Source organism: Falco rusticolus, chromosome 12, assembly GCF_015220075.1.
Source record: "Falco rusticolus isolate bFalRus1 chromosome 12, bFalRus1.pri, whole genome shotgun sequence".
NCBI classification, from domain to species: domain Eukaryota; kingdom Metazoa; phylum Chordata; class Aves; order Falconiformes; family Falconidae; genus Falco; species Falco rusticolus.
The window spans coordinates 8,480,682-8,508,578 of NC_051198.1; the positions used below are offsets into that span (position 1 = coordinate 8,480,682).

The window sequence follows — 27,897 nt, forward strand, 5'->3', positions numbered from 1 at the left end:
AGGACTCTTGTAACTTGATGCTGTGGTGCATTAAAGATCTCTTCCTCCTTATTCTGTGCCTCCCACAACTCAGATTTTAATTCCACGAGAGCCTGCCTTGGAAACCTGACTTAGGTGGCTTTGTTCCCACTGGTCCCTACAAGGGAAGTCTTGTCAGGGAATAAAAGCCAACAGGCATGCCCGAGCAGCTGTGGTGCGAGCACAGGGAAAATGTGGGATTGCAGCACTATTGAAGGTTTGGGGCTTCTTCCTTACAGACATTGTAGTCAACGGGTCTTAATGGGTACAGGCAGCTCTGAACAGTGACTGTTAAGGGTATGTTTGAGAAAGTGTCTGAGGATTTTGTGTAATGAAATTTGAATATCAGAACTTTAATTCTTAAGAAGGCAAATGTTATTTCTGGTCCTATGGAGTACAGGTGCCGATCCGACCACGCTGAAGTCAATAAGAGCCTCTGTTTGGCTTCACTGGGTTTTGAATTCAGTCCAAAGAATGATAAACTAAAAATGTTGCAGCAAGCTTCTGGAGTTCACCATCACCTTACAATAGGTCTGGTGGGATCAGCCAAGGGCATTTCATAAAAGGGATTTGCTACGCGCACAAAAAGCAGAACGCTGCTTCATTCTTTTTGTGGTTTGCTACCATTAATTTGATTTGGGATTGTGAAACATTTCTTACAAGTCAACATTGTTTTTCTATTGTGTATTTTCTGGCACGATTTAAATTATGATGAAACTTATTGTCACATATAATAAAAAGCAGTCACTGCCTGCTGGGTAAATGTCTTGGTACGGGGATATGCATAAAATACATTGGAGTGCTGAAATGCAGTTGGGTTTATTTTCGTTGCGAGCTGTTGTTTTGTTAGGATGCAAGGTGGCAATGACACGGAAACTCTGATTAGATAGTCTAGAATGTCTTTTGATCATTTTTCTGCTTCAAAACTGTGCTGATATATACAGCTTGGCACCTGGGTATATATACAGCTATATGTATGACAACATTTGGCATATCCCGGGGATTGTGCCTGGCAATACCTCTTTGTAGTGATGTGTAAGTGCATGACTAAGTATAAGTGTTCCCTAAACAGATAGGGGAATTAAGTCAGAGGAATCAGGAAAACCTGCCAGAGGCCACAGTAGAAGAGAAGAGATAAAACCAGAGATATTTTGGATCCTAAACTATGTATAGGTACAGCTGTAGAGTATAAACTCCTATGTCAGTGGCTGCACACACCGATGTGCATGTAAGCAGGGGAGTGTCCTCCCGCATGCTGCGGTAGAGGGAAGGGTCCTTTAGGGAACTTGGTGTGTGCTTTTGCTTTGCTAGCAAAGGCAGGGCTTCTTTTCTTCTCTAAGAATCCATTAAAAAAAAAGAGTAGAAAGTTGCCAGAAAGCATCAGCAGACTCTTGGTTTATTGTAGCCTTGGATGTGGCGAGGCTTGCAGTCATCTCTTCAAGCAGTGTGTGCCCATCTTGCTCTGCTTGCCTTCTGTGGGCAGAGCTGTCTCTAGTTGGTGGTGTCTGCATGGCGGTGGAGCTCAGCTGCCGCAGAGGGGTGCAGCTTCCAGCTCTGCCGTGTGGTTGGTGAGACCCTTGGCAGCTTTTCATCGTTCCCATGCTGCGGTGATGGTGCAGTCCCTGAGCACCTGCCTGCTTCATTAGTGGTCTATGAGTGAGCTAACCCAGGGTGCATTAACCCACTGATAAACTTAAAACTCACTAGATGCAAAATGCTCTCACATTCACTGCGGAAAAAGCAAATAAACAAATCAAACGTCATCGAACATAAAACAGGAGGGAATTTTTTTGCTAGCTTCTTTGTATTAAGATCAGTGCTGCTGCCATTAAGACCAACAGGGCTTTTATACCCAGCGGAGGGGTTTTCAGTTCATGAGATCTGGCCGTATCCTTGGAAAATCCTGGCATTAATGACTGACTCTGGGTCCGTTCCACTGAAAAACAGCTTGAGCCCTGTGAGCCATGAAGAGCCCTAGAAGTTTACTGATCCTTATCAGGTGCAGCTAACAAAACCAAAGGGAAGGTGTCCTCAAAATTAAAGGGAGCCTGGCAAGGAGAGCAGGACCCAAGAGATAAATGTAATAAATACATATTTTTTTAAAAAAATATATACTCACAGCCTTGAGCTGTGAAGCTGCTTAATAAGTGAACAGCTCACACAATTTAACTCCCTTCTTCCTGTGTTGCAGTGCTCTTAATTTTGGGGTTCTTTGATCCACCTATTCATAGCTGTGAAGCGAGCAGAATTTAATCGGGTTCTGACAGGGGTTGGTTGATTTTAATACCGGCCTCCAAAAAAGATCTGTCAATCAGGGATGAGCTTTAACTTGCAGCTCCTTTAAACTTCTTCTGCAGTTGAGTGGTGCTTGGTCAGCTGTGGAGGAGCTGTGCACCTACAAAAGGTGCTGGGGGCTGCCTGGGCGTGCTCTGGGCAGTCCCTGGGGGTCAGTCCCTGCCCTCTGTAAAGGGGCAGCATAAAAAGACTAATCGAGTTGGCATTTCCTAGCCACATGAGACGAGAGATTTCCTCTTTGAATAAGGAGCAGCTTTCATAAGTGTGCATCCCAAAAGGCCTGCTGAGCTTTTGTGAGCCAGCAGGCAAGGCAGGTCTGTAGTCACTTGGATTAAACCTTTCCTTATTGTAGCTGGAATGGGAACAGTGAGGACAAGGGTTACTTTCTGTACCTAATTTCAAGTTATTTTAGCTGGGGATGTTAGATAAAATAGTCAGTGACTGGCAGGATGATAGAATATGGTTTAATTTCAGATTTACTATCTGCCAACACATGCCATTCAATCAGATAAACACAGGATTTCAGCTGTCATCACAATATCTTATGCATACTTAAAAATAGAGCACTTTTTCTCACACGAAGAAGAAATTGAACAGGTTTATATATAGGATGTATACAGTCAGGAGGCTAGAAATTTTGAAATAGTCTGCCGTTACTAGAGAGATTCCCTATCTTTAAATTACGGAATTATATTAGAAGTAGGAGAAATTCTCAGGATTGCGGAAGTTTTATCATTTTCAACTGTACAGAATAAATAAAAGTAAAGGGAACACCTCAAGAAGTTGAACTATGTAAAGTGAAGAGAAAGTCTGTAGTATTTACAGCAGAGAATATGAGACTATAGAGAGACTAAGACAACTCAGAGCTTCTCTGCGGAGGAATATCATTCCTCCTTTGGTTTATAAATTTCCATCCTTGCTCTTTTGTCTGTCCTGATTCACGTGTTGGGCTTATCACTGTAATACTTGAATATCTGCTCTCCTCAGGAGGCAGAGATAGAAGATGACAATCTAGCCTCACCTATCTTAAACCCATTTTCACACTAAGTATAATTTAAACATTCACTGTCTAAAGCTTCCTTCCTGAAAACACACAACTTTACTTAGGTGGGAATTCTCATGTAGGTAAAACGTGGCACCTCTTGCCACCAGTGCTTTATGTTACAAATTTGTGAGTACACGGATGAGTATGGCTTTTTGTCTTGAGCATTTCACCAGTAATTGGGTTATTGTATTCTTTGTGAAGAGTAGCTGATGACACAGTCCAGCATATTTTTAAGGTTTAGCCTGGTTTGTTTACGAGGGATGCACAGAACAGCTTGTTTCTGTGAACGTCATATGAGCAGACAGCAACAGGCAGTTCTCTTGCTTATATAAATCTGCCAATATGCTTCCATGGGAGGCAGCGTCCACCCAAGTTCTGCCCTGCTGGTTTCTCTCCTGCTTACAAGCCTCTTTCTTCCTTAACGCCCACATAACCTCTACCTTCAGTCTAGTATTTCCTACCTATTTTGCTTTTTCAGGTTTTGTAGTCAGCTTTGATTCAGAGATGTCCTTGTTAGCAGCTCCTAGCATTTTCCAGCGTAACCGATTATTGCCTGCTCCCATTCCTTTCTGTATTCTACCAGGCTGCTTCAAAATGAGCTCTAAAATGATGTCCTGAGCTGAGCTGCTCAGCATAATGGTATCTTTGAAGCCTAGACTTGTACTTTGCTTCGAAGAGCAGCTGTAGCAAAAGGACAGCATTTTCTACTGAAAATAAGGGAAAGAAGGCATTTTTTTTTGAGAGCATTCCTTCCGCCAGTTTCCCTGCGGGGGGGGGGCTGGTGCTTTTTCTAGCATGTGCAGAGGCACTCTTGAGGAGCTCTGCTACGACAGATCGGCTGATTGCCCATGGAGACACGAGGACAGTATAATGCCAGCCAAGATGCTGAATTTCCTGTTGCTTGGTCTTCAACCCTTTCTGGTTAAGCTCTCATGCACTACAGAGACAAATTTGATTACTGGGTTGCAGATCCCTCAGCTCAGCCATGGGGAGGGTCTTTTTGACTTCCACAGCTCCCTCCTGGAGCCGGGGTTTGGCTGCAGGGGCAATTTGTGCTGGGCTATTCAAGCAGATAAAACAAAGAAATAGCAAGGCTAGAGTGAAGTCCAGTATGGGTGTTTTTCAGTCTTAAAGGCTTTGGAATTCTGTTTGTTTCTTATTTTGTTTGGCTTTTTTTTTTTGGCCTCGTTTAGAAAAGCTTTTCACATTCAATGATCTCCCAAACAATTTATTTGAAATCGTTGGTGGGTGGCGCATACATTATGGGCTGTGGTTTCATTGATATGCTCAGCCTTGCTAAGTAGATGGCATATTAAATGTTTTATTTACCCCATGTGCTACCTGTCATCTAATCAGCTTTTGTTTTTGCTGCATTCTGCTGGCATTATAGCAAGAATAAGTGGTTTCATGTAAATTAAAACCACATGAAACCTTTTAAAGCCATTTTAAAATACTAAATGGTTTTGCAAATAGGTTTGTCGGACAAGGAGTGGAAAAAGAGCTCTTTGCTTACCCATTTACTCTTTTATATGCTTATTAGAAGCTCCCCATGTGACTCTTTCATCAAACATTGCATCCCAGTACTCATCTAGAATGCCAAAAGTCATTTATACTGTGCTCAAGAGTGGTTTGCATAAACAGGAGGCAGTTAACAAAGAATACAGTTGTGAGCTGTGATTGCAAATGTTATTTTTAAAATTACAACACAGATGCACAATAAAGTCAAAACATGCATCCTGGTGATGTTTTCTTGCTTGCCTGGAGCATAAAAGTGTGTTGGCTTAGAAGTTTCTTTGGTTTTATTAACTATTATTTCCAATGTTTATGATTGGGATCATTTCACTGTGGATAATTTTGTTTCTTACAGGTGGATCGTATCATCTTCTGCGTCTTTTTGGAGGTTGACTACAAAATATTCAAGAAGAAAATGGGCGAGTTTTTCCCTCTAGGTAGGTATAGTAATCAAGTGCCATCTGATTTTTAAAAATGATGCAGCAAAAAGACAACAGTTGGTGTCCTTTCTTCTTTCCCTGCTGAAGCTAAACATTAAAATGTGAACTTTCTTTAAAGATCAGCTGCACATACAGGCTCTGATCCTGGAAAAATGCATACATTTAAAATGTGTGAACTGGCAAAACTATTTGTGATACTGCTTTTGGAAAATCAAGGCCTGCTTTTGTATGCTCGGTACAGTAGTTTCTTCATTCTCTGCTGTATCTGTATCTCCTCCTGAAACCCGGTGCATGGCGTTGGCTCTCTTGACTCAGAAGAAAATGATTTGTACTAATGTATATAGCTTCTAGTGTATATTGCTTTTCCATGCACTTTGTACATGCTTTGCTCTTTCAATAATGATGCTGGTAGGGTTTCTCTGGGTCTGAAAAGATACCTCAGGGGTTAGAGCCCAACTGTGTCTGAACAAGAACTTTAAACCTGAGCTGTCCCTCTGCAAGAATGAATGGGAGAAAGATGGCTCTCGCCGGAGCACTTGGGAAATGTTAGCCATTCATCTCACATTTCACACAGGAGGTTACTTTCTAGAATTTAAGAAAACCTGGTGGATAGTAAATTTGTTAATCCCCCTCCCCCATATGCCTGTAATTTATTTTTATCATACATCATTAGAAATCTGTGTTCAGTATTTTTATCAACCCTAACCTTCTCCCGTTTTATTTTGTTTTCTATGGCATCAGTCCTACTATATGTGACAAGATCCAGATTTTAGTATTTTGTTTTATCACCCACTTCAGAAGTGGCAGTCACTTAAATACTCCCCACGCTGTCTGTCTGGTGGAAAGGGCCTTTGAGTAATAGGAAGCAGAGCTTTGGTGTGTTGTGAGTATCTGCTAATTCTACAGGACCGTGTTGTCACAGTAGCCAAAGTGTTTTTTTCCTTTTGCTTTGGCTGGTAGTATGGAAAGTGTGATGTTTCTGTCTCATCTCACTAGAACAAAGCTTTTTGTAGACGGCTTTGTAATCTCCAGTTTGCAGTGATTGGCAGCTGAAACTTAAAGACCTATTGAATTATTCAGGTAGCATAGAGTGGTGTCTAACTGCTTAATAATATTTTTGTCTGGAGCACATAGAACATGCACTGCAAAGACTGCATGTCTAAACCATTCATTATGTGATTTTTTTAATTTTTTTTTGGCAGTGTACCCCAACACTGAGAATAAAGTGGCAGTACCCTGCCTACTGTCGCTGGCTTTGTCCCTGCCCTTCAGATTAAGGGGGACTACACTACAGTGTCAATTTGTCAACAGATTAGAGTAGTAAGACTCACCTTCATCGTTAAGGTCTTTGAAATTTTTCTATTGAATTTGAAATTGAAATTTGAAATGGAAGTAATTGGATTTCAGCCTGGTATTGTTATAAATGCAAACCCCACTTGGGTTTGAAAGCCTGAGAGGCAAGAAGATGCTTCAGAGCTGAAGCACGGCAAGCCCGAAGGGGAAAAGAGAGGAAGGTGGGATATTTGTTTCCTTGAGGGTGGGGGGTGGGGTGTTCAAAACGGGAGTTTGTTTAACAAAACTCTGTCTACAGAGAGCCTGTATGGTTGGGTGTCATGTTATATAAAGACTTATCATTGCATTACACCACGTTATGTTGTACCACAGTTTTAAAAGTGTGTTTATTCTGATGTGTGGAAAGTTTTTACAGGTTTTTTGTTTTCTCAGACTAAAACTGGGAATTTCATACGTGACCACAGAGAGGTGGCTGTGGTGGGGACCCTCTAAGGCACAGCAAATCCAGTGTTTTGCTGGTATGTGACTATGCAAAAGGTTCATCCTGTACTTACGCAGACAGCTGTCCAGAGAAAATGTTTTAGTTCTCAGCAGCCACAATTTGGTATAGATTACTAAGAGATCTTAGGACCCATTTTCATAGGCTCCCCACTGCAGTTTCTCATAAATAATGATTCTGAATATCAGTTTTGATACGCCTTAATAATGCTAGTTTTCAGAAAGACCTGAGCACCTACTAGCTGGTGAGCTGGAGCTTTAAAAGGAACAAGTTTAACATCTAAAATTTTATCCCTGACTTCAGTGAAGGTTTGCCCGTGGTTAGGTCAGTAGCGAGTGATTTGGGAGATCTGATTTTAATGTCTTCTATCACCACGGACATTTGGTATGTCCTTATAAGAGTCAGATCGTCAACTTGCGAGGAAACAGGGAAAACCAGGAAAGATACATGCTACCCAAATGACTCTCCATTAGTGTCCCTGGAGAAATGATCAGTATTGGGTCTCTCTGCTGGAGGAGTGCCCTAACAATTAATATACAGTCTCAGGCTTTCTTTGCCATCTTGAATCGACACTTTTCTGCAGGGTACCAGCACTTCAACAGGTGTCAGTTGAAGTCAGCCCCATCCTAAATTGCCTATAGCCTTTTGGTGAGAACATCAGCTGATGGTCTGGATGGTGATCACCAGATGACCATCATGTCTGCTGGTTTTACCTTTTTTCTGGTCTCCTGTGAATTGCCATCTGCATTTACTGCAGTAGACTTTGACAAGTTATCAGCAGGCTCTCCAACTGCAGAGATATTCCATCTCTCTGCAGCACTGGTTTCTTGCACAGAGGACCTAGTCAATGTGTCTCTGTGTCAAGGAATTAGCAACTGTCTCTACCTTTGGCAATAAATGCCCAACATTTAGACTGTGGAAGGAATTGCCAAAACTGGTGAGTTTGTTTTGGTTTTAAGAGAATCTATTAATGTGCCGAAATGAAAGTCTTCAAGGATAGACTTACCCTAAATTTATATTGATAGGACACTATCCGAACACTCACAGGAGAAATAACACTGAGATACTGCTTTAAGCTTTGCGAAAGAACATCAAGACATTTTTAAAGTCTGTCTCACATTCAGAAACATTATGAAATATATCTACTTTAATAGATGTGGGCAAAAACGCTTAGAAAGAAGAATATATTCATGGAGTTATATACATAAATAGTTATTACTTTAAACCTGGTGCATTAATAAATCCAAAAAGACATCCGAGTGCTTGAGCTAGTCAAGTGATAATGAAATGAAGCTAGAGTTACACCTCAGTGCATTAGAGTAAGTGGAATATAGATACAGGGAAATTGTTCCATTACTTGAACATATCATTAGGCCTATTTTGCAAGTGGAATGCCAAAGAAATTAGTCGAGTAATAGTACTGATATTAAGACAACTGCCAAGAGCCTTGTCATTTGCAAACTTTAAACATATAGGGGGAAGAGGCGGACTTCTAAGTAATTTCGTATCTTAGGAGTGTAGCAGAGCTGTTCAGTAAGAGACCTGTTGTCACGGTATTGCTGATTTAATCTTGGTAATTGGTCGCCTGTGCAGAACCCAAGCCCAAGCCAGCATGCTCTGAGGGGGAGCGTCACTTCATTTTTAACTCAGACTTAGGATTTCATGTTAGTGGCTGTCCAGAAAAGCACTGGTTTAGAAAGTAAAGGGCCCTGGTCCACACAGAATTTTCTGTTGAACTGCTGGAGTTTTGATGAGAAGGTTTTGTATTTCCTGGTAGAAAAAGAGGGTGGAAGACTATTTCAGTAGACCAACCAACCTTCTGTGCTTAAGATGGATCATTGTTTTAACATAGTAACAAACTGATGTGTTTTTTTTTCTTTTTACCAATTGAGTCCTATCTCCTAGTGGAATGAGGTAGCCCAGTGATTTGCCCTTCAGCTGCGTTGGGAAATTCTCACTGCTTAATCTGAGAGAATGTCTTGCTACATATCTTGCAGGCAAATAAAATATCCTTGCCTGCAGTTCTGTCTCAGATGTGTTGTTCTTCCATCGCTGGATTCATTGCTACTAGTATTATGAGGGAGTTTTCCGGTAAAGGAACTGATACTTGTACCATTTTTTCTCTTGGAATGCATTGTTTCTTCTAACAGAATTCTAATGGAGTCTAGATATTAAGCATCACTTTTATTGCTAAATATATATATTTATAAGACTGACCAGGAAATGGTAATAAAACAGTCCACATCGAAAAGCCAGTTTTACCAACATTTACCTTGCAGTGATAAGTACTTCTAGGATGCTATTCATAGGACCAAAATTAAGCATATTTGTAAATAGTTGCTAGCTGGAGGCAAAAATACCTTTCTTTTTTTTTCTTCTCCTGTATACTGTGTATACCTAGCCACTTAATATATCAGATAGATAATCTTGTAAGGACCTTTAGCAAATGCTTATTTTTCATGGTGGCTTGTATATTATGAAAGGTTTATCTAAAATTGTAATGCTTAAAGTATTTCTAAATCTGCCACTTGTCAGTGGATTGGAGAGGGGAATATATTTTTCTGAAAATGTTCTTTAGACAAAAATAATGCTATAAAGGGTACGTACTGTGAAGCTGCACCGTTCAAGGTTATATTACATTCTTACTACTTTAAGTAGAGTAACAAAATTACTTCACTAAAGCATTGCTAAAATTGTTAGAGAGAGGACAGGTTTGCACTTCTATTAGACCGGTTGATAGATGGAAGATGCAAGCTTTTAGACTCTGTGTCCTTTCAGAGCTAATGAAAGGATGCTGAGCCCAAGAGCTTATTCATTTTTTCTGAGCCATATCAGTTGGCGTTAGGAAAAAGAGAGAGAAATTGCTTCGTCTTGAAAAAAACTTTCTCTTCCTTCTATTCCAGGTTATGACATCTAATGCATTTTCTGCTTTTTTACTGGTTGACGAAAACACTGTGTCCCTGTCCCCGCCACCCAAAGCATATGGATAAGAGCTACTGTCCTATGTTAATCCTTCTGTTACTTCAGGAGGACGCATAGCATCCTAGTTGTGCATAAATGTGCAAATATATTACAATTGCAGAGGAAATTCATTGTTAAGAGATCTACCAGGCTTGGAATCAAATTTGAAACTGTCTACATGGCTGAATGAAAAGCTTTGTATTAAAAAGACAGATCCCTGCACTAATACGTGAGTGAACTCTTAAGCAGAGATTGTAATTTCTGTACTGGTATTGAGAAGCATCGCACTCTCCACGTAATATGGCAGACTTCACTGGGGCTGAAGTGATCCTCGGTGTGAGCAAAAGAATCATAAGTTAGCCCTTAGTAAGTAATCCTGTATCAAGTGGGTAATTTGTTTGATAAATTTAGCCTATCTATTTGCATTTGCAGTGTTCATGAGCCGATTCGTTTCCTTAATTCATCACCTGAATGTATTCCACAAAATATTTTTCATGGGTTTTATTTTACTATGTGGATAGGTGCCAAGTGGTTTACTGGAAGTACCCGGCATCCTTTATCCGAGATTTCACCCGGGTAGTGATTTGCCTTGTAAGTCGTGAGGCTTTGGTTTTCCTGACTGGTTCAGGCAGGCATGCAAAGGCCACTGGGGCTTAAAGCCCCCCTGGAAACTGATGTTAGGAAGTAAGATTTGGGGGAGTTTGAAATCCCTTTGGCTTCCTCCTCCAGGCCAATGAGGGCCATCCTGAAGGTTTGGGTTGCAGCTACTTTTTCTGTCTCAGATTTTTCAGGTTGTCATGTTCACAGCTGACAACTGCCTGTGTTTTCACAGGTTTAAACTAGAGGCAGTCAGACCATGTCCCTTTCTTCACTGCTTTCTCTCACAAAGCCTTCGAGGCACTGTAGATGGGCTGGGTCCTTACTGGTGACGCAGAGCCTGAATTTGTGTCCAGACAGCTGGTACATGAACACATCTGTGTCTGGGCAGAAGCTGGGATGGAGCCGGAGTGACCAGCCACAGCGTTAGCAGGGTGGGACGTGGTGTCGCAGTCTTTGGCCTCTGGCCTGGTTGTGAGCAGGACCACCTGCAATCCAGGCCTGTTTGCTGGAAGAAGCGAAACGAGTCTCGCTTCCCTGATGCCATAGTTCTGATGGAGCTGCAGTCACTGCTGTTGTGTTGGGACACTCAGGGGACTCTGGTTTCTCTGGCTTGTGAAACTGACTTGTCACCTGGAGATCCTGCTTGGCTTTTCAGATAGTGAATGTGCAATGAGATTGGGCATGACCATGCATCCCTTTCCTTTCCAGGCCTATGTATCAAGCCATCGAGTGCGTATCAGGGTACCACACAGTATTTATGCGTTCGCAGCCATCTGGCCTGCTCTGGACTCCATGCCAGCATTTAATGTTCTCCACAGACTTCCAGTCTGGAGGGGAGTCTTGTGTTCAGGCAGAGACGAGTAAGGATTTTTCTGTGGGTGGAAGGCAGCAGTGGGTTTGGAGCAGCAGTGGCACACTGACAATTTCACATGGGTGCGAAATGCTCTCTGCATCCCTTTGGGCTGTCTTTATATTGGAGGATGTCATCCTTAGATGGCTTCTGCAAGACCCCTTGCTGAAGGACTTATTTCAAAACAGTTGGGGAGAAGCACATCCCTGCTGTTTCCCATGATGGTTCCTTGTCCCTCAGCAGTGGAGGCTTCAAAGGAAGCACTACCCATATGGAGGAGCTGGAGGAGCCTGTGAACCAGAATAGGATTTGTTGGCTTTTCTCTCTCTACAGCACTTACAGATCCTGATAAAGTACACTCCGATGTAAATAGGATGCTGTGAAAATTGTTCTCCGTCCAAAAGTTTAATATAGCCATAATGCTTAAAATATCTGTCCATTTCAAAGTGTCTGAAACAACTTACCTCATAAAATCTCAACATAATTAAAGCTAAAGGTGTTCGTATAACTCTGAAACAATTTTTTTCTATGGCTTTTGGTTTTCATTTGCTGTGGCAATGACTGTGGCAGTCCTACCACTCATTGGGGTTGTCTGTCTTAGCCCCTTTTGCCAGCGCCTCAATGTAGTGCAGGAGGATGAACAAGCAGCAGCTCAGGAGTGGTGCTTGGGAGGCAGAGTATGTAATTGATGGCTCAAATACTGTTTTCACCGTCTTAAGAGATATGCAGACTAAGAGAGGGTTCCTAGCACCTTCTGGCATGGCGGTGGGCTTCCGGTACCTAATAAAAAGTTAATGGGCAGTTTTCTGCTTCAGTTTGAATCAAAATAAAACTTCCTGGTATGATCCCTTCTGACTGACTGCTGACAGAGCATTGCTCTGCACCTTGACTATGTGTTGCAAGTATAGTCACCTCAAAATTTGGGCTTGGATCCTCCTAGTTGTACGTGATTTGACAAAGGTTTGTGATGCTGTCCTCTGTGGGGTCTGGAAAATTGCTTTCTCATCCCTGATAGCAACAAAGGCACTGCTTGGAGCAGGGTGTGGGCAGACAATGGGACCATAACCTATTAAAGCACTGCTGTCGAGAGCTTTTGCTTCGCTAAGTGGAGCCTCCTCCTTTTTGCTCCAGCAGCATCTTGTAGACATTTTCTTTCTCTCCTTTTGTGAGCCTTACGATGGAGCCTACGGTCCATCCAGAAGTCAGGGGAATGGCTGTTTCTATGTATTTGCCCATGCACTCCAAATCCCTGAGCTGTCCAGCTCCTGGGAGACACACCTGCATAAGGACTGTGTTGAAACAGTGAAGTGGCAGGCAATGAGGATGCCCTTGAAGGCACAGAGGTTGTGCAGATGCAAGGACCAGGCTGCTGACTGTGTTAGCAGCGTGGGAGAGCACAGGGAAGATGAGGAGTACGATAATTAGAAGGTGAATATAGAGCAATTATTTACCATCCTTTGTAATGCAAGAAGTGCAAGGTGTCCCCAGAAATGATGAGTCAGGATGAAAACAAGCAAAAGGAAGTAGTTTTTCACCCAGCACTTATCTAGGGTCTAAGAATGCTTGCTATGAGGTGCTGCAGAGTCTGTAGGTCTTAAATACAGTTAAAAGGAGGATTAGCTCAACCAGCAGAGGACTGGTCCAACAGTGGCTATTAATCATGATGGTCTATATGTAACCTTAGGCTCAGGGAGAGACTGGTAGTGGGAGGGAAATGTATTGCTGTTTTGTTCTGTACTCAGTCCTTCACACACGGACGCCTGGCACCAGAAGGTGAACAAGCAGAAGATTTTTCTGTATAATATCTTATGGGAATACATCTTTGATCAGGGATCTTTTCTTCCTGCTGTGTTGCATATCGTGGCATCCCCTGTAAAGCATTACAAATGTATGTTATGTCATGCTCAAAAATATCCTGTCCTCTCTGGTCACTGACACTGAGTCACTTCATGTGCTCAAGTGCTTCTAATTGCAAAGGACACAGTTAAATTTGGGGTTGTCTCATTTGATTGCCTGTACCTTAGGTTACTGATGAGATTTGGTTAGAAGCTTGTATTTAGAAATGTGTCACCACATGCAAAACATACCATTTTTCTGTGTGACTACTACGTTAGCATACGTGTGGGTGAGAAATCCACTTTAGCACTTGTGTAAACAAAACTCAGTTGTTTTCAGTATTTTAAGGCAGGGAGGAAATAAGGAAATTTTGCAATAAGTTCTTTTTTAAAAGCTGATGTATATTTTCCCAAGGAGTGCCTCATTCCTTTTGTGTGAGATAGAAGCATCAGGGAAATACAAATCCAGATCTGATCCTGGCTGCGAGCACCATTTCCTGCACAGGAACAATGTTGTCCAATTCACTCACAGTGGGAACACCAGCTACTGCATAGCCTTTATATGCAGCTGAGGCTCATATGGGTATGTGTGTATTTTACAGCAGATCAAGTGATACGGTACATAAAAGAAACCATCTATGTGATGACAAAAAAAAAAAAAATCACCAATGCCTAACTTCTTAAGAGGCTGGTACTAAGGATTTCTATTTGATATGGCTTCAAAAGCTACAAACACATTTTACATTCAGTGAGACTCCGGTGTTGTGGGACTGGTGTAACTAAGCAACACAGGAAGAAAAACTGCACTGGTGCTGCAGTAAGGCCAGGATGTACAGAGTCTATTGGTGGAAGTTTCTGTATAATCAGACTAAGAATTTTGATTACACTCGCTTAGTATCGGGTGGAGGTTTATATAGTATCTATTGCTCTGTATGCAGGATTGCACGATTAAAGGATACAAATGTTCAGAACTAAAAGACATCCTACTTTTTCTTCCAAAGTAGAAGAATATGCTTTTTTGTTAAGGATCCTCTCGTTTTATCTTTTTCTTTTTTTTCTTCTTCTTAGGAGCACTGAGGATGAGGGAAAGCTTTATGGAGAGTATAATTTTTTATAAGATGTATGAAGAGTCGGGCCTGGGTTGATCTCATCTGGCAGAGATTTCTAAATCTGGTTTTTCTCAAAGAAAACATTCCCTTTTTCTGTGCTATTGGTCAGTCTGTTGTATTCTCCCAGTAGAAAATTGAATCGGAGGGATCAAAACAACCAAAAAAGCTTATGAACCCCTAGGGTATTGCAAGCCTCATATGTACGTTTGGGCATCACCAAACCCTAGGGTGTTCTCGTGTGGTTTACTGTGCTGCAGAAACATTGACTCTTTTAAGTTGAGGTGGACATAGAGCCTGTACGCTATTGTGAAGCTCCTGTTAGGTAGCAGCAGTGGTTGTAAGCAATCAAAAAGAAGTGATTTTTCAATCACTAAAGATTGAAAATAGACATGAGACACATGATTATAAAGCTCCCAAAGGATATTAAGATGATCATGTAGACAGGTGGGTGGAGCTCTGCAACAAAGTTTTTTAAAGACAAGTGTGGTAGGGGGAAATACGGAGAGTGAGAACCCGCTTGGTCTTTTCAGCTGCTGGAAACCTGGTATTATCACAGTTTAGACAGCTTGCATCAGGGGGGTACCCTGGCCCACACTGCTGCCCACTCCAAGATTGGACACAGGAAGCTTTTCCTTTGAGCAAGCTTTGAGAGGCTGCCCCAAACTGGGATCCATTTTCCTCAGTGTTGCGAGACTGCTCTCCCACTCCCCCCTGTTATTCTAGTGGAAACTGTACAGGCAGGTCACAGAATACCTGCTAGGCAAATGCTGGACGGCAGGAAATTTTTCAGCTGGACACCTATTTTTGTATAGCAAATAAGCTTAACAGGATAGCTGCAACTCTCAGTGCTGAAAGGTTTTCTGTCTTTTGGTTTTGGCTTTTTTTGAGGCATCAACAGCATGATCACTAACTTGTCACTTCAAGTTGCTGTACAGCTCTGCCTGTATTGTTGCTCTGCCTGCCAGTGCCTGCACATGCAGGCTGCGGACGGGACTTGGTCAGGTCCACGGTGCCCTCCCAGCACCTCCCCAGGTTGTGTTCTGTATGTGGAGCTGCACTTGCAAGAAGGAGCAGGCTGAGACACGTGGGTTGGCTGGAAATAGGCAAACGTCTGGAAAGTGAGAAACAGCAGAAAGTGCTGAGAAAAGGACCAAATCCTGAAGGGCAAGACGAGGCAGCTGAAGAGGTTAGAAGGCGGCAGGGAGGAGGTAGCAGCCTGCAGTGCTGTTGGGGGAGTGCCGGCAGCCTGGGGTGCAGGCCCTGAATGCAGATGAAACAGCAGCCTCCTGCAGTGTGGAGCTGGCTCTCATGTAAGAGCTCTTCAATGCACGCGCAGTTAAAAATAAAAGGTGTTTGTACAGCGTTGACTCTCTGCGTGCTAACATGAAGAAGAATGCAAATAGAAGCGTGAGCAACAAGGAGGAGGCGGTTTAATGGCTTTGGGGATTAGCAGCGGTATTTAGAGCCTTTCACCTCTGTGTTCCTAACATAAATCTTAACACAGATTGATGGTTTTAGCCATCTGGCTTGTGTTTGCTTGTATGCAATGACTACCGAGACAGAGAAAGAACCTGACCAGCAAGGCAAAAGAGGGGGGGAGGGGGAAAAAAAAAAAAAGTATACAACAGAAGAAGGCGTCCTCTTCTCCAGTGTCAGTAAGAGCAGGTATGGTGCGATTATTCTGTTTCACAGAGCTCAGCAGGTAATAAGGGAGAGGGGAATGAAAGAGCAACAGGCATCACTTGGTACATGACTCCACCAGGGAGCCTGTGACTTGTACAAATGTGTATGCTCTGAGCAGCTTACTCCCAAGTGCAAAGCGCTGTGATCTTTGGAGGTATAGTTACCTCAGATAGCATGAGAGTTAGAGGGCAAGTTTCAATCATAGGTTGACTTTCAACTGTAAATTATTTTATACTTGACTGGAAACTGTTTTCCCATACATCTAATACCTTGATTTTATATACTGTAGACCAGCTTACAAGCTGGAAAATTTTGTGCGCTCAGCCATATGACATATTTTGGATTAGAAGGCTTCCTCGTATCCTAAACCTTCTAAATACTGATGTGAGTTTTCCTGGGAGTGGGCTGACCCTTGCAGGGTGCCACTGTCAGTTTCCTCTCACTCCAGACCGCAAGGTCTGTCATTCCTTTTCCAGCAAGGTCATCTTGGTAGAGCTTCCCAAAATCCAGGGTTTTAGTGGAGAGGCCATGTGAAAGGTTGCTGTTGTTCTTCTCTGGCCAAAAATGTAACCCACAGTGGGTACACATATGCACACGCTGTAGCATGTTTTCCTACTCAATTATTTTTCAACAGCTCTTGAGAAAGGATGAGAGTTACAAAGAACCTCGCCTCTGGTCTTTCAAATGGGGGAGTCTGGGAAAGAAATATTGACAACATGTCTTTAAGGAAATGTTTACTAGTGTCTAAAACTGACTCTTGGGTTCTTCTGTGGTTTTACTCAATTTTGATTTGGGATTGACTGTGGTGCGTATTTCAAACCAAAGCAAACCTACCTCTAGAAGGCTTCCTCTAGATGGATTAAAAAAATGTATAGGGAACATAAAAAAAAAAAAAAAAAAAAAAAAACAAAACCAAAACCAACCAAACCCAAAACCTAGGTATTACAAACCTAATTTATAGCAATCTTGGTATTGGTTTTGCTTTGTATTAGGCATGTAGAACATCAGTTAAAAGTATTTTTACTTGCTTTTACTTCTTCAGAACCAGTATCCAAGAAACCACCTGTAATATCATTCTTTTGGAGGGAAAGTGAATGAATTTTCAATATAGATTTCTAAACCACTATTTTTTATCTTGAATATTTGAGTTTGGCATAGAGTTCTGTCAGCTAAACATGATGTTTAGCACTTCAGCCAGCCACACCAAGCTTAGTGAGAGAGACAGCTTTATATTTGACAGGGAAGCATTTCTACCAGATGCATTAATAGTGTGAGAGTAAGAATTATAGGCACATGTAGTGACTAGGGAGTGCTGTGTGCCAAAGTGAAACTCAGATTCAGATCTAGATTGGGGTAGAATTCTCAAAGGCACTGCAATGACCTAGAGATCATGTCACCAAGTGGTTGGGAGCCCAACTCCCATTTTCAGAAATTACGTAAGGACTTTACTGCCTTTCAGCAAGACTTAGGTTCCTTTTCCGAGAAAAAACAGCTGTTAATTCACAATTAGTTCACAAAAGCAGTCTTTGCCTCTTCATAATTATATTGCATAATGACTTTACTACTTTTTAATAACATCAGATTTCTTGTCTGTGGCCATTATCACCAGCTTAGAAGCTATTCTGTTGCTTTGGGAATTTTGTATTTGAAGTCACTTACAGAACTATAATTAAGCACTTCCACAGAAGACCAGGTGATATATGTATGTTAAGATATTATATTCTGCTGATTTAGTGTCAAGTCTTAGATTAATTTGAAATTTTATCATGCTGCTTCCATTATAAACGCTTCCATGGAAAGAACATGTTATTGGAAACTGAATAATTAATAATCTCTATGTTAAACCAAATGTTTTCTGAGTGGTCTGTTGAAAAATGTCAGTTATCCAGTTGAAAATCCTGGCTCTGTTGAAGTCAATGGCAGATTTCCCATCGGCTTTAACAGGATTTTTCATTTTCTTACCTCAAAAATTACTTGTCAAAGCTCCTTAAAGTTTTTTGTGTACAAATTTATATTTGTATGGTAGGGGTCCATGTGCCTTTTTGATCCACAAAACAATTGTTTGCAGAATAAAGAGAAAGGAAGTAAAAGGTGCAGTGACTTTTTTTCAGTCCTGATCCTTCGGGCAGGGCTAAAGCATACTCAAGAGAAACGTAACCTGCTGTTGTTTAGTCGCTTCTGAAAGTCCTGCCCTCCAGAGCGTGTCTGACTGAGATGGAAGGGGAAGAAAGATGGATACAGATCCATCTACTGTAGATTCAAAGCACACAAGGAAATTCTCACGTTCATGATATTAATGCTTACAGCATTACAGAAAAAAATTCCCAGTGGAGGCCTTTATTATTAACCAATTGTTTTGTTCTAATACTACTGAAAATGAAGTTTCAGGCTCCAAATCTTGATTAAAGCAGAGCTTAATCCTCATAGCATGTGTCACAGAACTTGGATCTCAGGAGAGTTTATAGTGTAAAGATCTGACCTTGTAAATTAGGGCCTAAATACTACTGTTAGTGTCCATTGCCATTGATCATGACAGCACAAAAACTCCTTTAGGGTCAAATGGTGGTCATAATAGACACATATGCTAGTTTGAAAGATGTTAAGCTTTAGGCAGAAATTGTAGGCTTGCTAGAAAATCTGCATGTGCCCAAACCCATTTAAAAGGGTATGAATGGAGTCTATGTGAATTGGGAGCAGCATAGCTGACACAAACTTCCGGGGTCAATGAGCTCTTCATTAGATGATTAAGGCTCTGGAACATTGGATTACCTTGATGTTAACTAAGCGTCCTGGTTTCAGCTGGAATAGAGTTAATTTTCTTCTTAGTAGCTGGTGCAGTGCTGTGTTTTGGATTTGAAGTGAGAACAATGTTGATAGCACACTGATGGTTTTAGTTTTTTCTGGGTGATGTTTACATGAAGTCAAGGACTTTTTGGTTTCTTGGGCCCTGCCAGCGAGAGAGCGGGAGGGGCACGGGAAATTGGGAGGGGACACAGCCAGGACAGCTGTCCTGAACTAGCCAAAGGGATATTCCATACCATGGGACGTCATGCTGAGTATATAACCTGGGGGAAGAAGAAGGAAGGGGGGACATTTGGCATTATGGCATTTGTCTTCCTGAGTAACTGTTAAGCGTGATGGAGCCCTGCTGTCCTGGGGATGGCCAAACACCTGACTGCCGATGGAAAGTAGTGAATGAATTCTTGCTTTGCTTTGCTTTGCTTTGCTTGCATGTGTGGCTTTTGCTTTACCTATTAAATTGTTCTTATCTCAGCCCCTGAGTTTTACATTCCTTTCTGATTCTCCTCCCCACCCCTCTGGGTGAGGGGTGAGCGAGCTGCTGCGTGGGGCTTGATTGCTGGCTGGGGTTAAACCACGACACTAAGGCTAATATTTTTTTTTCCCCTCATCAAAACAACTTCTGGTAATAAATTCCTTTGTTTCTGAACTGCAACTTTTTGCAAAAGGAACCTGCTTTCTTTATATATCATCTTAATAATTACAAGTGTAATTACAAGTGTTCAATTCTTGGCTAGCCCAAGTCTGGGCTTAAACCAAGGTCCTGTCTGGCAAATTTATAGTAACTTCTTTATGTGGTATGATTTCTGGATAACTGGTTCTCCTCTTAACATAGCCAGTTGCTCCTGGGAGACAAAGTAAACTGGAACTTGGCAAGTAAACCAAAAACTCTGCTAGAGAAGAGAATGCAATTTCATTTCATAAAAGTGATGATTTGCAGAATTCTGTAAATTACACAGAATTTTATTCCCTGTCTTTATCCCCTGTATCTGGTAGTAACAGTCTAGTACCAAAACTTTCTTGTCCCATCCTCCTCCAGATCTCACTGCAAAACGTTAAATTTGCGAAGCCAATTTGAAATGTGGAATAATTCATTTTAGATTTTTCCTGGTATTCTTAATCATTTTCTTTCAATTTTTGTTGACAGATGATGCTAATGAAGAGGGGACTGAGCTGAGTGAAGAGACAGGTGAATAAATAATTTTATTCTAAAATATATCACTTCTCCAAAGCATGAACCAAACTGAACGAATTCTTGAAAGTAATTGCCTTGGTTGTGAAAAGCAGTGCCACTTGGTTATTGCCAATGTTACAATAGCCATCTCTGGTTTTCAATATAACATAGGGTAAACCATCCCTGATCACAGGTAGTGCACAGTAAGAATGGCTGAGACTACCCGTTTAATGTCATCATCTGATATGAGCCTCTGGGTGATACTCGGTTGTCTTTTATTAATAAGTAATTTGAACATGAATGGGAAATAATTAAAATTCTGCAGTCTCTTTGTAAAAAGGTGTGAATACAGCAATTCTTGAGTCATTTGCAATTCTGATTAGTGGCCATGATTTGTTTGCAATGAAAATGATAGCAAAACTCTCCTGCGACCCCTTAAATACATTGAACTCGATTGGAAAATAGTTCAGAGGACTTTTTTCCTGTTCCTCCTAGTTTGCTGTTTAAAACAAGTGTTAGTGGTTGTGGCTAGACTTGAAATGGAAATGATGGATAGGTATAAAGCAAAGAAAGGCCCAAGGAACAAGAGAGGACAGAGGATTAGGCATCTCCCACGAGGACAGAAGCTTCCAGTCAGAAGACTCCTGCTAGTTTTCTATAGAGCGCTTCATCGACTTAATTGCCTTGATCAGGCTTTTTGTAACACGCTTCCACCACAGCACCCTGTGTTACTTTCCCTGCTGACCTTCACCTGGAGGTTCCCGGTGGACATCTGTTCCACGAGAGACTTCTATGCAGTGAATATGCAGCTAGCTCCCCCTGCTCTTCTTCTCTGCCTCTCCTGAAGCAGCTAGTACCCATCCGTGACAGTGTACCAGGCATGTGCTCTGTGACCCTGATCCCATCATAGCCCAGTGACTGTGCCGGAAGCTCCAGATCTCTTCATGAAAAAAATGCAGGATCAGAAAGGAGAGCCCCATGGAGAAATGCAGAGCTATACCAGCCATTGAACAGAGGTAAATCCTTTTGAAGCAGTATGTTGGCTGCTTAAATTGGCAAGATTGTCCTAAAGACAAATGGCTTATGATGATTTATGCAACTAGTTAATTAGCTTAGAAATTAGAAATAGTTGAAGAATGGTGTATATGCATAGATGTGAAAACATGGATATACACAGATAGATACATGTTACACTGATGGATTAGCACATTCTTTTATGGCTGTTCTGGCTTGTTGATTTCATTACATATAATTATAATTACATTTTGGTGTCAAGATTACTGGATAGGAACTTTTAGGAATTTTAATATAATTAGTGTGATTGATACAGTTATACATACATAAAAGTAGAAAAATAAAGACCGTTATTATACAACAAACATTTGCCAAAGATTATCCTCCAGCTGAATTTGCAGAACTCATCTAACATTTCCAATTTCAATTTTTACAGTTATCATGGCATGTATACTTTTATAAGCCCAATTATTTTGCATTTTTGTCTTCTTGCTTTTATGCAGATTATGCAAATTACTTTTTTAAAAGCATTTTAAACTACAATTAAAAGGAAGTATATTTCCACTTAATAGCTGGTCTCTTCTTTCTTGCCCCGTATCTTTCACAGATTCTTTAATTTAGGTGAAGCTACATAGTTGCTCTGGGAATTTATCACTGAATTAAGTCATTTGAGGAAGGTATTTTCCTACCTGTCTGTTTCATTGTGCATATGAGATAGATGAGATCATAGCTTCCCTCACAGGTTTGCGTGTAGGATGCTGTGAGCTTCTACAGTACATACTTGGTCATTTCTTTATCACTTGGAGAAATTTTGGGAATCAGTGCGTTGACTGTCAGCAATGAATACCTACATGGATAAAGAGAAGTATATTTTGTACATCTGCTCCAGTAGTAGGGCAAATATATGACAGTTATTCCCTTTTGACCTGTTTGTGTATGGTCGTCTTAATGATTGCAGGATGAATTTACAGGAAACTATAAATACACACATAACTTCTGCATGAAGGGGAGTTTCCATCTTTATACTCAGATTTTTATCAGTTTGAAAGAGATCTGCTTTTTACTGTTCTAAGGGGAAAATAGAGTAGCAACTTCTAGTAACCACTTCAAAATATTAATTGAATAATCATTCTTCATTCCACTTGACTTCATGGGTCATGACTCCAGCAGATGGAGTCAGCAGTTGGCACCAATATCGATGACCCTGGTTTTTTGAGCTGTCCATATCCAATCTGGTTTGGGGTTATTTCTTCAATTCCTGCATTTAAGGGAAAAAAAAAAGAAAAAAGACATGTTGGATTCCTGGACAGCACATGTTGCAGACTATACTCATACGTAGGACTTTTTGTCCTATTTTAAACCTGGCAGCAAGAATTGGAGAAAAAACCCAGATCCTAGTCCAGTGTCAGCTCAAGTCAGTGGGAATACGTCCATTGACTTCAGTGCACACCAGACTGGGCCTTGGGAACAGCTAGAGAATTAGCCAGCAGTACGAAATAACAGATGATCAAATGTGTTTATTATTGTGTGATGAACACATTACAAAAGTAATCTGTCTTGTGTTTCTACCACCCTGAAGTGCAAATATCTCATCGCACACAGAAAGGCCTTTCTTTCTATGACTTATCTTCAAAATAAATAAGGGAATATCTTAATTACATGTGCCAGATAATCTCCATTAATATCTACATTAATACTATAAAATCAACAAGCATGAATGATCATTTTAACAAGTTAATCGTGTAATGTCACTGCATATGTTGTATGTATTAGAAAAAGAAAAACATTTAAAAATAACCTACTCTTACTAAATATACACACTCAAGACCACATTTTTAATGGCGTTTGACTCATGGGATTTTAACCCATCAGTTTGTTATTCTGGATGCTGTATCTTGTAGCAGCTGCTGACTTAACAGCACCATTTAATTCAAAGTGCTTTGATGTTATCATATGTCATACAGTTTGCTGTTAGAATGGCTTGAGTCAAAAGGGCAGATATAGTAATAGTGGGTACAGACCTGTGCCGTTCTACATCTCGGCTTTCCTTTGTGAATGATTTCCTACAGAAGTGAAGAGAAGGATCAGATGACCTAATACTCTTGTCTACCTTTAACTTCAGAGATTTAACACTGCAGAGTCATGATGCTTAATGTTTTAAGCTCCATTAAGGGAAGATTATTCTAAACTTTAACATGTGAAGGACTTTGCTTCTATACCCATAGATTCACGTATCCGTGCACAGAAGCGTGCAAAATAAGCCGTAATACTACCATAATTGTGTGCACAATTTGAGTGATTGCAAGTGGAAATTACAGAAGCACGTGCTATTATGAGAAGCACAGTCCAGATTCCTATACAACATCTCATTATAATGCACTAAGTTAATTCTCTTACCATTAAATAAATAAAAAATTTAAAAAAAAAAAGGAAAGAAAGAAAGAAAAAGAAACACAGAAAACAGTTTTAGTTGTGAATCTATATTCTCCCTCACTCCCTCAAGCTGTTTAGCTTCACTCTCCACCAGGTAGCAGAACCTTTTGACCTCACCTCTATGAACGTTGCCACACTACTCTCATTTCCCGTCTAATAGTTGTTCGCAATAAATGCCCTGCTGGTTATTCTGTTTCTATCCTGAGTCTCCTAATTAACCACCTACTCATTAGTTCAGAAGCCACAGCCAGCTAGAATGGCAGGGTGAAGGATCTTGTTCACGTTAGCAAGGGAAGCCCTATTGTAATCAATGCTATATAAATACAGAATTTCTTTGTGTGTTCCACTGTGTGCACTCTTATACTTGGGTTACTTTCTTTGGAGGGAGACTTTCTCTTGTTTTCTGAGATGAAAATAGCAATCACTTGTAACCAGCGAGATTTCAGAGTTGTGAGGGATTTTGCAAATAGCTTACTTGGAGACAGACACTGAGGTTTAAGTGGCTTGTTGACCCTCTGAATTAGCCTATAAAGAAGCAGCATTTCTCCCAATGTTAGAGCTCAGAGACCTTTTTGCACAGATGATCATGATTAGAAAAGCTTTTAATACAATCAGTTCGGATACCTGTCTAGGTGTGCTGTCTCTAAACAGAAATTTGCAGGCAAAATTTCTGTAATATTTGGCTAACTGCTCTGAAAGACACGCATACGTACAGACATACGGAAAGGCTTAAGAGTTGTATTTTGACCAAAATAAAAAGACATCATTTTAAAGCCTGCACAAATCCTTTTCTGTCTCTGGAATAAGGGAAATCTGCTAAAAAAGAGTGAAATTGTGACTGAAATCTTGTTCTCCTGGCACACTGCTTCTACACCCTTTTGTGAGCATTTTAAGATTATAGAGTGCAAGAAGATAATTTCTTTTGAGATAGTAACAGTTCTGATTTCTCTGAATGTAATCTTCCTCCCTCTCTGTCTTTGTGCTGTCAATTAAGATGTTGGTTATATTATCTAATGTACTCAGATATTCCTGAAAGACCTGGCTGGGCATTTGGGCATTTGCACTTAAACTTGATTGACATTTGACTTGTGGGACTGAAGGAAGCCTCGCAGATTGGTTAGATGATAAAATTCATCACTAGAAGGGTGAGTGTTGATTGAAACAGTCCTATTGATTCAGTCTCCTGATGTGAATCATTGTCAACCAAAAAAGGGAACGTAGCAGGTAGTTCAGAGTGGCATTAGAACCGAAGAAGCCATACATCGATATGGTCCACTGAAAATATTCAGGTTATTTTTTAAAAGAATAGGAGGGTGTTGGCAGGAATCAGTCTTTAAAAGCCTGGTTATTTTCAGGAGATCTCTTTTGTACTGAAGTTCTTTTTGAACTCTATCACAGTTGCTCCCGAGTAACCCCTTAAAAAGGTGGACAAAGTGTGTCCGTATTTGGCAGTTTTAGCCTTTACTTTTCCCCACAGTATTTCTTGTGGTTATTCCTATATTCTCATCGCTCCAGAAACATATTCATCTTAGCACCTGATAACTCTTGTTTTCCTTCAACTATTGTATTTGAATTTCAAATTCATGTGAGCAAATGTGATGACATGACACGTGATGCCCTATGTTGTGCTGTCCTGACACCAAGCCGGACCTCAGAGCATGTTCCGCTTTGCACTAACTAGCTTTATTTACTGAGCTCTAAGGGCCCTTCGTTCTCTGAACTATATTGAATTCTATAATGAAACAGAAAATCCATTCCAGAAGAAATTTTTAAGACCAATATTTAGTTTGTCTTTTGGGGTAATGCTCATTCCTTAAAATTAAGCTAGTGGGAGAGAATTTAATTACTCACACACAGATCTCCATTTTGGAATTTTTGTTGACATTCTGAGCTTTTGCTTCATGTGAATTCTTGCCAGCTTACCAATCCATGGCGCTTCTTTTTTTGTGTGTAAGTACAGTAGAATAATCGGTTTCCCCGGAGGACAGGCAGAGAATGTTTCTGAGTTTCCTGGGCTCCATGCAAAGCCAGCAATTCACTCCCTTTTTATCTCTTGAATGAACACAGTATTCCCCTTGACCCTGCAAGTTCCCTTTCCTCATCCTCCCTCCCTTCTTTCATAACTGCTGTTTGAAAATTTTCAGCATTTTGGTTCTGGATATATGTAGTTGTGGAAGGATAGAAGATAAAAGGGTAGTATCTACAGCTCTTAGCAGAGCCGAGTGCCTTATGAGAAGAGGCCATCTGATTGCTGGGAGCTGTTTAAAAATCCAGGGACATACAGAGCAGATGATTGTGTGGGGTATGTATGACAATAGAAGAGACAGGAGTTTTCAGAACACTTAAGCAATTTATAATACACATATAGAGAGCTTTTTTCCTAGTTGCTAATTAGCTAATCATTTTGAGGTAATACCATGATTCTTATTTTCTCACAGTACAGCAGTAGGGGTAAATCAAGCAAGGTCATATGTCTTCTTAAATTTCCTGGTTACAAGTGGTCAAGGTTTCTTTCCAGCATGCGCAAAAGTATGTTTTCTTTAGGCTGCTTCTTCACCCAAGCCCTCAGTTAGCCACAGGGAATCGGGAGGTTTGACAGAAAGTCAAATGACAGAAAGTCATTTTCCCATTGCGGTTGAATGGATTCAGTAGGTGCAATGAATTGAGTTTTAATTGTCTGCCATTCTCTGCTTTTGTGGTTAAGCAACAATGTTTGAAGAATGTTTTAATTAGCGAACCTGCTTTCATTAAATGTCTTAATTTACAAATACCCTTTATGATTAATTTCCAGCTTGGCCTCCCTTTTGTACTAACAGGCTTTCTGTGCTACCAGTTTGTGCCTTGCAGTCTATCATAACAAACAAAGAGTAATTTCATCCTTTATATTGACAGGATATTTTGAAAATGCTATAGAAAGGGTTCATCATTTTTAAAGTTTAACCAACCAATATTAAATACTGTGAACTTCAGTCCCCGCAAATAGGGGAGATCTTTAAACTTAACTGGCTTCAGTTCTGTTTTTACTTAGGAGGTTTTCCTTTTCCTTTATCTGCCTGTTGCTTTCTGGCTAAAAGGTTGGAAGGAAGCTTTTCAATCAGAACGTTTCTATCTGGTGAAGCTTTCATTTCCTTAACTTTACTTCACTATCAAACTTGCTCCCCTACCTTTTATTTCATTGCTAATTTTAGTCAATATTCATTTCTTACTGTGTTATGACATTGAATGGAGAATTGACCTGAGAGGGGAAAATAATTTCATTCAAATTATTTCTCCACAGTTCTATAATGCAGTATAATATTTATTATGTTAAAAATAGAAATTAAAACATCATTATTTTTTTTATTTCTGAAGAGATTCAGAGCTTGTGAAGAAGTACGTTATTTTGGTATGAGCTTTCTTCACTGCTGTCATGTGAAAGTGACTTTTATAACAGATGACGCAGTAATTAATTGTAATAATAGAAAGATAGGCATTCGGTACTGAATGGAGTGCTGAGATAAAATGTTCTCACGCTTGTGGTATCATGGATAGTAATGTTTGATACAATAAAACCATTTCAAAATAATGTGTGTAATATTTTTTCTTTGTATATTTAAAGAAGGATTGGAACAAAAAGGCCAGCCTCCATCTCCCACAAAGAGCAAAGCAGAGCAGCCTGAAGACCTGCAAGATGATGCTGAAGGTAGGTGGTCTGACACCTTTTCAGAGGTATCAATCAATTTTGCATTGTGGGGGGAAAGGCTTATACTGAATTCTTGGGAAAGAATTGGAAAACTTTCATTTCAGAATGTTGTTGAACACACACTTGGAAAGTTCCTTTTGGTCTAGATGATGAAATTGTAATTCTTCTGAAGTGTTTTTCATCTCAAGATAGATTCAGGATTACAAATGCTATCTTTATGTGATGGGCTGCTGATTATTGCTGATACATAATGATAAATTGTTGCTAGTTTATCTTGAATCTGTGCTGACTTTATGTAATTAATAATTCGAAGTGTAACGCAGGGCTTGGATCACACTCTGGTTGGTTAAGTTGGTCAGGTAAATCAGCTACCTGTGGCAAATCACAGAGCAATATTATTCTTGCTTTCCTTTTCTACAAGAAATTCTTGCTGTTACCTTTTCCATTCCAGTTATGGTGTTTATGGCTCTAGGCCTTATGCAGTGTATTACATCTGACTGTGGTCAGAAGTTACAGCAGCTTAACGTTATGCCTATGGTTTTGCTCCTGTAAGGGTGCTTTCCTGCACTTGAGCTTTCACAGGGCAGCTTGTCCGTGTATATGGAGGTAAATGTGGTCTACATTGTTCTAAAATTGGATCAAAGTATAATTTCTT

At 40.5% G+C, this 27,897-nt stretch overlaps 1 protein-coding gene across 2 annotated transcripts in view; it reads left to right on the plus strand.

Moving 5' to 3' along the window:
* MACROD2 (mono-ADP ribosylhydrolase 2) overlaps positions 1-27,897 on the plus strand; it is an 892,536-nt gene that overhangs the window by 796,992 nt on the left and 67,647 nt on the right. Inside the window, exons 9-11 of one of the 2 annotated variants that reach the window (XM_037406063.1) lie at positions 5,226-5,307; positions 20,087-20,128; positions 27,159-27,242. In XM_037406063.1, the coding sequence (XP_037261960.1) occupies positions 5,226-5,307; positions 20,087-20,128; positions 27,159-27,242 (208 nt within the window). The remainder of the gene's footprint in view (positions 1-5,225; positions 5,308-20,086; positions 20,129-27,158; positions 27,243-27,897) is intronic. The other variant, XM_037406064.1, reaches the window with a different exon arrangement.